Below are 15,098 nucleotides of genomic sequence, written 5' to 3' on the forward strand. Positions count from 1 at the left end.
CCAGGAAGTGGTATATGTCTGTGCAAGCTTTGGAGGTATTGATGGAAGCGATTTACTGGATTTATGCTTCGATAATCGTACTGAATATTATCCAGATGTAGTTTTTGATAAAAATGTGATTTTCACACCTTTTTGAATCTCATATCGAGATTCTAATTAAGTGGCAGTGGCTACTTTTGATTTATTGAATGGACTCCACGATCCCGTCCGCGTTTTCGCAGAAACCATATGGCCCTAGAAATGTAACCACACTTCAGAACATTTCGGCTTGCCCTGTGTGTTGTTTGAACGAGTTGCAGGGGTGACCTCACGTCACAGGGTCTCTCTTTCTCTCTGTAGCATATGCACCCAGATGTGTTCTCAGGTACCGAAATTTGGCACCGATTGATTTAACGTGAATCGGTACTCGGTAGTACCGACGCAATTCGGTCGGTACCCTTAAAAGTACCGAGTTCGGTACCCAACCCTAATCAATACCACATTTTTTTTTTATCTTTATTGTTTGGGATTCGCCCCAAACTATCCTAACTACTTTTAAAACAAAATGACTCCCAGATTTCTAATCAATTTGCCCAAAGCTATGAACATTCTTCTCTACTAAACGAACATTTTCCCAAAGCTTAATGGGCTAATTTATATTAACACTAATTAACACGAGCACTGCATTATTTATGAGGTATACTTTACAAGCAGGACAAAGATATATGGAGGCCTCTTAGGGGAGAAAAAGATGGAAACCTTTGATGCACAGCAACAAAACACCACACTATTATTTACAAATTATCAGCATAATCTTTCCTCGACGGCTGCGGCGCTCGCTAATTAACTGGAGCACAAGGAGAGGTGGAGCACTCAGATAGGGCCACAGTTCCAAAAGCATTTCTGTGAAATTGCATTTCTAATTTCTTAATTACAGTTATTTTCTTTCTCCCACATGGGAGAGATCCAACTCAGGAACACGGATGAACACCGTTAATTTGATGCCTTTTTTTTTTTTTTTCAAAGCTGAGCGGAACGGAAGCCATTTTCCATGTCACCTGCGTATTTCAAAAACCGAGGTTTTATTCTTTCAAAGCTTTTTGCCACTTGTCAGAATCGTACTCATTTTAGTCAAAATAATAAAGATGAGTGTGTGTAAGGGTCAAATGGGCCAGTTGCAGCCTTTTCATCATAAAAGGCACTAGAAAACCTGCCTCTGTGTATTTTAAATATATATTTTAGTAATGGGGACCTTTAGGTTACACACAAGACCAGGCCCAGACAAGTCTTCTGAATGTTTCGGCATTTTCTCCAATGGTATTGGGGTAAATCTAAGGAAATATGTGAAATTAAATAAAATATGGTAAAATGTGTTAAACAGAGCTGAAACCAGTGTTTAGAATCACTGATATAATATTATAGTTTTTGTTAATAAATCAAATTAGCTTCTTTTTTCCACTTAAATTGTATAGTTTTAGTAATTTTGTTTTGTGTGTTTTTGTCATTTCATTTGTTTTTGTTTTTTTAAATATGTCCAAATGTAGTTTAATGTTTATTTATTAGTTTTGGTTTATTTAGTTTTACTTATTTAGTACAAGTTAAACTAAACAAGAAATGTTGCTTGGTGAAATATAATTTTTTTATATAAATTTTAATTTAAGTAACATTTATATTACATTTATCTTTTTTAAGTTTTAGTTAACTATAATAACCCTGGCTGAAACTACCACATGCTCACTGATAAAACATGATTAGCCAAAACAAGTGTGTAGAACTTTGTAAATGTTGACTGTTCAAATTCTACAGACATCTGTGAGAAAAATATAAAAAAGTATCATGGTATGACCATGTTTTTTGTTTTGTTTTTTTAAGTACCTTTGTGTACCGTGGCACCCTTTTTTTGTAAGGGTAGACTGAAGTGCATTTTCAAATAAATATTCTTAATTTAAAGAAGCACTACACCTGTCCTATGTTTCAGTCGTCACAGCGTTTCTCCTCGGCCCTTCAAAACTTCTCTGATCTTCTGAAGTGGACAAAGAGAGACGGAAAGAGCGTTTGCAATGTAGAGAGGATTTGGACTGAGACAAAAGCCTGTGAGAATAAATCCCTCCTCTCTGTCTGGACGTCTGGCGGACCTCAGACACACACACCCTGAGCCCTCAAACTCATGCCAGCTCATACTTCTGCTCACAGTGGAGCCCTGGAGTCCAGTCCAGATCCACTACACCAAATGTCCCACACACTCATCCGCCAGACGCGAGACACTTATCTACGGCCTAAACTCTGAGTATCACTTCCCAGTGTTCAGAAGAGCAGAAGTGCTGTTGACAAGCATGTCAACACTGCTGGATTGAATTTACAAAATAAAATGCTGCATTCATAAATCTAACACTATATGTTTAGGAGCTTTTATTTTAGATTTAAATGAAACTTGATCAAGTCAGTTCTTTTTTTTTTTTTGCCATTTTACTAGAGTCAGACTGGAAGAAAGTCAGACACAACAGCCACACTTTGACTGCTTTAGTCCAACAGCACAGACCGTTCAAAGTAGAGGAAACAAAACACTCAGTAATACAGAACAAAAACAGAGAAAAACACCCACTGCTTTTCATTTTTCTTATCAATATTGTTAATGCAACATAATAAACAGGCAGGCATATTAGACATCAAGGCCAAATCCACAGATCCAATACTCCCTACCCGTTTACATTCACTTAAAGCAGGAATTAAATGAAAATTCATCGTTTTCTAAATGCATCTTACAGTATATATATATATATATATACTGACCCTGCATATATATATGTGTGTGTGTGTAATCCCAAAGTCTTGTGGTGAAATGACAGACATCTCTCTGGTGACATATACTGGATATCTCAAATACTTAGTCTGCAAATAAGGCTAAATGCATCTTACAGTATATATATATATATATATACTGACCCTGCATATATATATGTGTGTGTGTGTAATCCCAAAGTCTTGTGGTGAAATGACAGACATCTCTCTGGTGACATATACTGGATATCTCCAATACTTAGTCTGCAAATAAGGTCCAGTGAATCTGGGGCTCTACGTCAGAATGCCAGCCCCTGCATCAGCAACACCACACGCATGTGTCGTGAATGAGTGGTGAAGACTGACACAGAAGAAGAAATCATTGAATAAAGTCATTATTTTTGTTTTCTTTGCACACAAAAAGTATTCTCGCATCTTCATAAAATTACGGTTGAACCACTGATGTCACATGGACTATTTTAATGATGTCCTTACTACCTTTCTGGGCCTTGAACATGGTAAATGTTCACCCTTGCTGTCTATGCAGGGTCAAGAAAGCTCTCGGATTTCATCAAAAATATTGTAATTTGTGTTCTAAACGAAGGTCTTACGGGTTTGGAATGACATAAGGGCGAGTAATTAATGACAGAATTTTCATTTTTGGGTGAACTATCCCTTTAAGAAAAAACAACATAATACCTCTGAAAGATTTGCATTTTGACCAAGTACATTCTAATGTACAGATGGAAAAATGAACTTCAAATAAGGATACATTATTTTCATCCATCAGCTCCCGCTGAATATTCATCAGCTCGTGCAAGCGGGCCGACCAATAGGGCAGTGAGCCTGCTGGGGGTTAATGGTGATTGGATGAGGGGGAGTACAGTAATCAAATCACACAGCTTTTCACGTCTGGGTTGTATAGAGAGCAGACAGCAGCACTGCTGAGAAGCAATAATGGCTGTTAATTAATCTTGATTAACCCATTTAATTAGCATTAAGTGAGATTTTAAGGAGGCCTCACTGTAATCAGTTTAAAAGAACAATCCCCATCTAAACCCGACAAAGAGCAGGAAGAGAGTGATGAAACAGGGCTCCCATCTTACGTGTGTTATCTGTTACGCACACGCAATCTTGCTAGCCCTGAAGAGAGCTGATTTGTGGTACTATGGAGTGTTTAATTACTCCAGATGAAGCACACAGACGTTCTAATCCCTCCAAATGTCGGAGATTTTTCCCAGCGTACCATTACCATGGCTACCCACTCATACACACATACACTGTCGAAGCAGTACCGCCTCGGGCCAAATACATGCAAACCAACTTCTGCACACTACTGAAGTCTCTTGTTCAAGACATACCACATAAAAATTATCTAGGCTGGCACGCAGCACATCTTTCAACATAAATATGGGGCGCAGATAGCGTGCAGCCATTTAAGGATAGAATAGCTGCTGCTAAGAACGAAATTATCAAAGGATTGTAATGTAACTAGACTTGTGCCGGTATTCGGTAATGCGATATATCACGGTAATGAATATGCACGATTGTTATCGTGGACACTTCTAAATACCGTGAATAATTATATATTACAAATTATTCAGAATTTTGAATGCATTTTAAGAATACTTTTCCCATCAACTGGTCAAAATGCACAACACCGCTGTATGCTGCGTGAAAGACTGGTGCGCACTCTGATGTAAACAAGCGCGGACGAGAAGCACATGGCGGAACATGTGAGAGACGCTCTGGATGAAAGCGCACTTTCACTCTCTGACAGCAGATGGCGCTAAACTGCAGAAATGATAATAATAATAATATAATCATTCATTTAAATGCAGCCTTTACCCCGGAAACCCTGTAAACAAAGCAGCTGCACTACTTCCTGTTTCTGAATCATGTTTAAATGATTTAAACAGCCATTCAGATTTGTGTATTTGCTATGATGTTCATCACAGCGCCAAATACTTAAATATTTAGACTTAATAGGCTATTTATTTTCAATCTTTTTTTACATTTTAATCTGGACTACAACATGCCCTAGATATTGTTTGAAAGTGTTTTGATTCTTTATTGTTCGGTCACACTTTACATTAGGGCTTCATTAGTTAACATTAGTTAATTCATTAGTTAACATAAACTGGCAATGAAAAATTCTTCTGAACATTCATTAATCTTAGGTATTCCAATATTTAATAACAGGATGTTAAAATCGAGAGTTGCAACTGTGTTATTTAATGAGCTAACCTGAACTAAGACTTGTATTTTTTAAACAAGGATTAATAACTTCTGTAGCAAATGTTGCTATTGCTCATTGTGAATGTTAATGCATTAACTAAGGTTAACTAATGAGGTCTTATTGTAAAGTGATACCTATTGGTCTTTATAGTTCTTTTGCACTTTAATCTGTGTACAGTTTTTAACTTTATACATTTTTCTGTATTGCTTTATTGCATTTAAATGTTCAGTTATTTTTGTTAGAAGACAAATGTTATTAAACCTGTTATACTGTATGACAGCACTTTTTTTTAACTAAATTTCAATATCGTGATAATACCGCATACCGTGATAAAAGCATTATCAATTAATCGCAACATGAAAATTTGATACCGGCATATCCCTAAATGTAACACTCTTAGACATTAACTGATCAATGATTTATTAAACTGATATAGACTGACAATTGTTCTGCAAGCCGAATTAGACGATTCCAACACAGATCTGTAAATGATACAGCCATACGATAGAATCATTTTTTTTAATTTAAATGTTGCATTTCTCATAATCGTAAAGCATTTTAATACATGTGACAAGCATTTTGTGACAACACAATTTTTACATATTTTATTATTATTATTATTATTATTATTATTATTATTATTACTATAGTTTAATATTATTATTATCATCATCATCATTATTATCATTATTATAAATTAGCTTTAATTGCAAATAAATAATTAAATAGTGGGAATACTCATTTTTTTACAAATATTTATTTTATCATTAATAATATTCATATTTGTTCAAATAAATATTTTTATTTGTTTGTTTATTTTGTTTGTTTTCAACTAATTATTATTATATAATTATTAATATTAATAGCAACTAGATGTAAATAAATAAATGGCTGGAATACACAATTTTTACAGCATGTTTTATTATTATTATTATTATTATCATCATCATTATTATTATAATTATTACAAATTAGCATTAAATGCAAATAAATAATTAAATGGTGGGAATACACATTTTTTACAAATATTTATTTTATCATCAATAATATTATGACATGTCATTTATTTATTTTGTTTGTTTGTTTGTTTGTTTTAATATTAACAGTAACTAGTTGTAAATAAATAAATGGCTGGAATACACAATTTTTACAGCATGTTTTATTATTATTATTATGATTATTATTAGCATCATCATCATCATCATTAATAATAATTAATAATTAATTAATAACAACAACAACAAAAATAAGTATTTAATAAATATTAAGTCAGTCAAATAAATAAACACTTAGTAATACAAAAAATGCATAAAATATTTTTTACACTTTTGGTCAGAAAACATACATTATATTTTGGCCTTAAATACCTCTTTAATGAAAAGAACATAAAGCACTAAATCCCACTTCAAAAGGAAATCAGTTCTGGTCTATAGGCTACTGATCTACTCTCATCAGACCGAATGAAGAAACTGATGTACAGGTGCAGAACATTCAAAGTCAAGTAAAACAGCAGAACACTCCAGTCAAATCAGAAATGAAACAAGGCTCCAGGACCTAAAGACTTCCCACTTAGCTGTAAGTACACAATCACATCCTCACACTCTCTGAAAGCTCAACACAAGTGTAAACTGAGATATGCCACAAGACAAGACCACAAGACAAATTTACAAAGATTTAGACAATGGCAACCTTTCTGATTTGATGTTCAGTGAGTGAAACCGATGTCATTGCGAGCGGTTTAAACACATGCTAGCCTCAGTAAAGCAGGAGAAGTAGAAGTTGAGAACGCCATAGGCTGATACACACAAGACAAGCCCCTTAAAGCTGGAACACTCCACTCAGTGTGAGATGAACATTATCAAGGTTTCAGGCAAGACTAGACCGAGACAGTCTCAAACATATCTTAACACGCTCAGACAATGTGAAACAGACAGGAAGATAAAAAAATAAATAAAAGACAAGAGTTAAAGTCTAGCAAGCCTGTCAAGACACAGCAAGCTACAAGAGTGTGTGAGTATCAGCAGTACAGCGAGCCGAGAGCATGTGATTGATTTGAGGCCGGTCAGTCCATCTGCCTGCCCTCGGTCCGTGATGAATGACTGGAGCTTTTAATTAACCACCTGCACACACATCAATATTATTCACACACATTACTCCATTTTCCCTGCTCTCCCATTACACCGTAACCTTTAAGATACAGTTTTAGGGCTGTTTTTGAAATACCATGAGAAATGAAATATTGTAAATACTGTGTAGAAAGTTTAGCGAAAAATCTATAAAGGAGTGTTCGTGCTTTGCCCTTTTTGCTTGGTTTTAATCTTGTTTTTGCACAAGTAACGGCTACACTATAACAAGAGTGTGTGAGTATCAGCAGTACAGCGAGCCGAGAGCGTGTGATTGATTTGAGGCCGGTCAGTCCATCTGCCTGCCCTCGGTCCGTGATGAATGACTGGAGCTTTTAATTAACCTCCTGCACACACATCAATATTATTCACACACATTACTCCATTTTCCCTGCTCTCCCATTACACCGTAACCTTTAAGATACAGTTTTAGGGCTGTTTTTGAAATACCATGAGAAATGAAATATTGTAAATACTGTGTAGAAAGTTTAGCGAAAAATCTATAAAGGACTGTTCGTGCTTTGCCCTTTTTGCTTGGTTTTAATCTTGTTTTTGCACAAGTGGCTAATGCAGAATGTTTCAATCTGGATAAGAAGTAACATCTACACTATAAAAGACCTCTAGAGGGCAGAAAGGAACAAGTGTGCTGCACTACTCTTTGGCCCCGAACCATAAGGCATGGCTAACTCCAGCCGAAAACAAGTCGGCAGCACAGATTCAGATGAATATTCTAACGTCTTTCTCTGTTCATATATTGATGAGAGCGTTGACTAATGAACCATTTTTGCCTCCAGTTGAATGTGAATCAGAGCTGTTAGCATATCATTAACACATGCAGGCATCTGTGAGCGTGCGTGAGAGTGCTGTGGAATGTTTCCTAAGAAAAGTAAATCGGAAATCTGAAAACTTTTACAGCTTCAGCAATAATAGCAGAGCACATCTTCACACCAGTCAGACTAAAATAGCAGATTGGTTCTTAAACATGTTTGACTGTATTTCTTTGTGATATTTCCAAGACATTTTAAAGAACGTTCAAACTTGAGTGAGGAACAGAAACTTCACCAAAATATTTATATTGTTCCATCATTTATGTTCCAAACCTGAGTTTTCAAGGAATACTGCAGCCACTCTCTTCTACATAATGGAAGTGAATGGGGACGAAGTCTGTCAAGCTCCAAAAATAACAACAATAAAAAAAAAACGTAGTCTATATGACTTCTTATATGGCTTTAGAAGACTTTGAATATTGCTGTCTGGACCACTTTTGTAATTTTATGGTGTTTTTGATCCCTTCTGAAGCTTGACAGTCCCTGGTCCCCATATGCTGCTATTGTACATGAAACTACATCACTATTTTTCAAAATTTCTCCTTTTGTGTTCAATAGAAGAAAGAAATATTCAAGTACTTAAAGGAATAGTTCACCTAAAAATGAAAATGTGCTTAATTTACTCAGGTCATCGAAAACGTAGATTAATTTGATATCTAGATGTTATCGGAACAGATTTGGACAAATTTAGCATTACATCACTTGCTCAGCAATGAATCCTCTGGAGTGAATGGGTGCCGTCAGAATGAGAATTCAAACCGCTGATAAAAACTTCACAATAATCCACAAGTAACTGACAACTCCTGTTAATCGATTTACATCTTGTGATGTGAAAAGCTGCGTGTTTGTAATTAACAAATCCATCAATAAGACATTTTTTGTCTTAATCAGGAGAGAAATATGCACAGATCAAGCAAAACATATGCTGGTGGATTCAGATGTGAGAGGACAACAGGGGACAGAGTTTTTCACTGAAGGAAGTGAAATTATGGATTATGGACTCATATTTTATCCAGAAGTGACACCTTAATGACGGACTGTTCTTACAAACAAGCAGCTTCTCACTTTACAAAACATTGTTGGAGTTGTGTGGATTACTTGTGGATTATTATCATGTTTTTATCAGCTGCTTGGTCATTCTGTCGGCGCCCATTCACTGCAGAGAATCCATTGGTGAGCAAGTGATGTAATGCGAAATTTCTTCAAATCAGTTCAGATGAAGAAACAAACTTATCTACAACTTGGATGGCATGAGGGTGAGTACATTTTCATCAAATTTTCATTTTTGGTGAACTATTTCTTTAAGTACTAGAATATTGAACATAAGTGATTCAGAGTGTAGTTTAACACTTAGGCCAAAGCAAGCACATCGTATAATGTGCCTTTAGGTTGTGTGTGTGTTAGCAGTCAAGTCAGTGGTATGCTAGCTTCATTACAGAGGGTGTGGCTCAGTAATTACCAGAATATGGTTTGTGTTTTTGTTGACAGAGGAAGATCTGACAAGATCACTCTAACAAGATGAATGGCACATTCCACAAACGCAAACACGCACCATATGTGGCAGATCTGAAAAACGGATTTCAAAAGTGCATTCAGCACATACCTGCTTTAAAGTCATTACTTTATATAAATGCTGTTTTGAAATGACTCCAACGCTGCATCACTGTAAAGAAATATTCGGAAGGAAAGAAAATCCGACTCCTGGCTTACAAACAGCAAAGAATAATTATTGGATCACCAGGATACAGTAACGCAGGCTGTGACATTTGGGAAGTTGTCACCATGGCAACATCACTACAGCGAGAGCTCATTCCTCATCTCGGTCTGGATTTATGAGTAAATACCCGCTCTAACAGAATAAAGGCACAATACCATCAGGAGACTGTGTGCCAGTGTGAGTATGGAAGAAATGGTGAGGAGTGAGTTTATGCTTTTATATAAGTGTATGCACACGTGTGTCTCTGTGTGAGCGTACATGAAATGCAGTCAATTACGGCACAGAATATTCACACTAATTAATGTTCAATAAAAAGACACAAATATTTCCTGTTCCTACAATAACTCCACCACTGAATCTACAGCACAACTGGAAAGGAAATCAGACAATTTTACCTGATTTGTGAACCTACTGAATTGAATGCTTTTTAATTCATATACCATGAAATAAAGGCAAGGTAATGTATTTTCTATTGTGATATCGTCACTGGCTGCACTCCAAAACTAACATACAGAGCAAATAGTGAAGTCAGATTTTATTCTTGAACAGGTTTTTTAATGAAAGACTCAAATTAATTAGCTGAAACAGTTTGATGATCCTTCACTTTATTCCCATACTGAATACTATATATATATATATAATTGCTAGGGATCTGGCTCAGTTGGGCAAGTGTTTTTTTTTTTCTTGTCCTGTTAAAATTTTCACTTGCCCTGCAACAAAAAGTAAATAAATAAATGCATGAAAATAGTTACCGTTTTCATTATTTTTGACCCATGCATCCTTGTATTCTAATAAAAAAAGATTGTTATAACACCAAGATTTTACATTCCAATAAAATATCAGAATTCTGATTTCAATTTCATTTTCACAGTAAAAACTACAAATAAACAAATTACAAACAGTAGCACACATAAATACATAAGTGCAAAGACGCAAATGAAATAATCAATACTTTACATTTTAGGTAGGACTATTGTAGTATTGTAAGAAATACCACAGAAATTAAATGTAATCAAATGTAAAATAATACTGCATATCCGCTGTATGAATTAAAGATTAATCCTTATTAAAGTTACAAAATGTATTCAGAGAACAGTGAGGGATTCTTTTTTTCTTGTTTGATAAACATTAATGACATAATATAATAAGCATTAGGCTAACCGAGACTTGTCATTTGCACTTATATATATTGTTGCTCTTTTGTTAGTTTTGACTGCTTTTATTGTCCTCATTTGTAAGTCACTTTGGATAAAAACGTCTGCTAAATGACTAAATGTAAATGTAAATGTAATATAAGCATAAAATACCTGCTGCTGCCAAATAAAAACTTCCAAGTTCTCTTTCACATCTTCTTGTGCTTTAAAATAGCTTGAATGTTTAAATTGATGAGAATTAAAAATAGTGCTGATAAACTTCCGTAATCAATCAGGCCAGTGATTGGGCAATCCTTATTGTGTAGCCTTGATATGTGAACAGCTTATTATTCTGTGCTGCCTGCTCTCTATAAGTGTGCTTTAAAGAGACAGGTTTCCTGTAGTGTACAAGTCAGCAAGCAAGATTAAATGCGTTTGTTTCTTTTTAAACCACTGCTTTAATTAATCTTCAACTGTATTAAATTAACACATTGAAGCAATAGCCCCAAATTAAAATATGGTACCAAAAAAGTACTGTTTTTATAGACATAGTTAGGACCAATTATAGAAGGTCTGAATGCTGAAACACTGGGCACTATCATCTCTAAGTTAATAGTCCCACTCATAAATCATGACAATTTTTCATCTTTCATATGCAAATTTTTCCTCAGAAATTGGCTGCATTCCCTGTGGCTAAAGCCTATAAAACACTTCCACACTTTGATTATAAAGCAATATCCCAGAAATCATCTTGCTCCGAGAGAGAGAGAGCATGCAACCCATAATGCCTTGTGCCTTCACTTCTATTAATTAGTGTGCAGAAATCAAAAGCTTTGCATCTGATGCCTGAGAGAATTCAATTAAGAGGCAAATGCCCTTTTGTGTTATTGAGTTAGGAGGGGCCACACAGCTCAATATAGTAACCTCCATACAGAGTAAGGACAAACAGAATACCCCGAGGGCGCATTGGAGAGACCACTCTTTCCTCAGAGAGGGTGGTCCAAATGGCCTCCTCTCAAGCAAATATCAATGATGCACTTTCCATATGAAACCGTGAACCGTATGCTGTGTTTCCATTATAATCAGAGAATGACTATCATGTCAATAAAAGGTTAAAAATACATTACGGTTAAAAAATTTTATCATAACCTCCATAAAACATCACCAAAGTACTTCACATTCAGTAAAGTATATTTCATATTTTCTACTTTTTCACAGCACATATATTCGGCGCATATGGCATTGCAACCTAACCTGTGATTTTTTATATTCATGTGATTTTGTTTTCCATAAATTCTCACATTTTCTCACAACTTCTCAACAAATCTTCTCACATTTGTGAAAGTAAATGTGTTCTGGTGTTCCTTCCTAGGCTGTTCTGTTGCTCTGGAATAAATGACATTACCAATGAATGGCACTATTAGCAATATAGCAAATATTGTGTAAAGCCAATGTACCCAGTCTAATGCTTCAGTTTTATTATTTCATTGCTATTGGATCAAATGCCTACACACTGAAGCTACAGCACCACAGCAAAATAAATCATATGTTATTCTAGATGTAAACTTCCAGCCTGAATTGAAGGACCGTAAACCACAACATGAAATAAAACCAACACATTTTCTACTGTGTCTTCACTGGCTACAGCCAAAAATAAATATAAACTGCAACCACTGTGATTCTATTCACACAAGAATGACTCTCATGAAACAGTTACGAGTTTTCATATTCGTCACAAAGTATTCACTTGAGTTCTTGAGTGGATGCTAAATTAAAATCTGATTTATTTACTGAACTGTCTGAAAAACTTTAAAACATGTTACAAAACCATATATATTTTTTTGTAGTTAAAAACAATTATATTTTTATAATTTAGGCGAGTGGAGAAAGAACTCCCTGAACACCGAATTCTATAGGAAACACTGACTTAGGTTACTGTTTACTGTAGGCATTAATGTTTACTTTAGGACGCTGAAAATGCAAATTATACTCTAAGCTACCACCGATGGGCAATTATTTGCAAACAGTTTTTTTTTATGTTTAAAGGTCTATGATTCAGCAATTCACAATATTTATGTCTTTTTAAGCTTGACATTTTTCTTTAGAGGATGTAACAACATACGTCTTGCGGATCTAATATTAATACCCGACTGTTTCCTTGAGCCTTACCTTGTCCTTGTCCTCCACCAGGTCTGTTAGCACATCATCAGGGTCCAGAATTCCCCCATCACAGTACTCAACATGGTGGGTTCGTACCAGGAAATCTCCCTCCTACAAAACAAAAAGCGTCAGAGTTGGTAATCAGCAAGAAAACATGTACTGACCTCAGACTTATCAGTTAACAAAGGTTCCCACAGTGATGTCTAAACTGTATCTATTCTCTAAAAAAAAAGCAGTGACTTGAGCCTGCCCATCATGGCTAAAAGTACTCGAGTCTGAGCTAATTTTAGAGCAGCGTGTATGAGTTCACTCTGATATACAAGCAGCACGGGACATCTTTCATTGCAGTCTTCCCACACAAATCCTCTACAACCATCTCCTACAGGGGGAGTGCAACAAGGCACTATCATGGGCCCGATGGACTTTTCTGATTAATGCTGACAAAACACAAAGCAGAACACATCAACATTCACAAATCATCAAATCCTTGTGAGCTCACAACCGCCGCCAACCAGGTCCCAGAGACCGGAGTGATGTAACTCCAAATCTGAGCTCCAAATGTCAACTTCAGCTTATGCCAATAAGTGAGGTATAAACAAGGCATCTGCACAACAAATGGCTTAATTCCATCTTAGGCCTGATCTTATGTCATTACATCTCACTTTTTGGCTGCATTCATGATGCATGCTAACTTAACACAAAGCAAATGAGAGATGATTGATGTCAGGCAATGCCATGTAGCAAAGTAGAGGAAGTAGTAGTGGGAGGTATGGTATGCTTAAACAGTATTTGCCTTGGCATAGAGTAACAGCAAAACTTCATTGATAGAGTGAAACCTGAAACTTTGATATGGGCCTACACTGTTTATCTTGGATTTTGTGGGACAGCAGAGCTATCAGTTCTCACACGACAAACTGAGATTGTGTGTATGACTCATAAATTACACAATTTTCATTTAAAAGCCCAGTCTCTCAGCACTACAGAAAAAAAGTCAGACGATTTGACCTTCTCTCAGTACATACTGACATACATGAACACATACAAGACCTAGACATACATACAATGTTTAACATAAAAGAGATAAAGAAAACTAGACCTCTTGGACAGTAGAGAGCCAAATCTACAGATCCATCAATGTTGTCCTTCAAAGGTAAAATGCACCAACCACAAACAAAAGATTTGGTTCTCTACTATGCCAAACCAGATTCAGAGAAAACAAAAAATTCACAAACCTTGTTGATTTTTTTCATTTACCTACAAAAAATGGCCAAAAAGACAATGTAATTTTGAGGAAACAAAATCAGAAAAAACTTTTTTTTTTAAATTTTAACTGCTACTTTTGCTAACTGAAAATGCGAGTTAAAAGTAAGAAGTTGACTGGTCATTACTGGCTTGATGTGATGGCTGTAAGAAGCCAAATAGCAGCTGCACAAACTGTAGCCACTCCTAAATATTGACAAAAAGATTTGGTTTGACTCTACTATGCCAAACCAGATTCAGAGAAAACAAAAAATTCACAAACCTTGTTGATTTTTTTCATTTACCTACAAAAAATGGCCAAAAAGACAAAATGTAATTTTGAGGAAACAAAATCAGAAAAAACTTTTTTTTTTTAATTTTAACTGCTACTTTTGCTAACTGAAAATGCGAGTTAAAAGTAAGAAGTTGACTGGTCATTACTGGCTTGATGTGATGGCTGTAAGAAGCCAAATAGCAGCTGCACAAACTGTAGCCACTCCTAAATATTGACAAAATAGCAATAAGATTTCTCTAACAAGACGGAAGATTTCTCTAACAACAACAAAATGGACCAAAATGCAAATCTACATTGGTTTAAGACTTATTAGACATTAGGGCTGTCAAAATGGCTGAAAAACTAAATTCGAATTTTGTACTTAAATATGATCATAATGTCAGTTAGGGTGAAGAAAAGCTTTTGGCTTCTTTCCTGAGGCCACACGACTATTTTTATTTTGATTAATCAATCGACTAATTTATCGATTAATCAATTAATCTGAACAATTAATTTCCCACAAAAAATCAACAATTTTACTTAAGAATATTTTATTAAACTATATTTTATTAAACCAAATGAAATCCAAATTTCTATGAAATCCTTTTTTTAAAGCAAAAGTAAAGTTC

General features: G+C 35.3%; 1 protein-coding gene across 1 annotated transcript in view; it reads right to left on the reverse strand.

Annotated features, from left to right (window-relative positions):
• LOC107716778 (partitioning defective 3 homolog B-like) overlaps positions 1-15,098 on the reverse strand; it is a 335,521-nt gene that overhangs the window by 302,171 nt on the left and 18,252 nt on the right. Inside the window, exon 3 of the mRNA XM_016523332.1 lies at positions 12,966-13,067. Within this exon, the coding sequence (XP_016378818.1) occupies positions 12,966-13,067 (102 nt within the window). The remainder of the gene's footprint in view (positions 1-12,965; positions 13,068-15,098) is intronic.

Source organism: Sinocyclocheilus rhinocerous, unplaced genomic scaffold (assembly GCF_001515625.1).
Source record: "Sinocyclocheilus rhinocerous isolate Xijiao unplaced genomic scaffold, SAMN03320098_v1.1 scaffold1441, whole genome shotgun sequence".
In the NCBI taxonomy this organism is placed as follows: Eukaryota; Metazoa; Chordata; class Actinopteri; order Cypriniformes; family Cyprinidae; genus Sinocyclocheilus; species Sinocyclocheilus rhinocerous.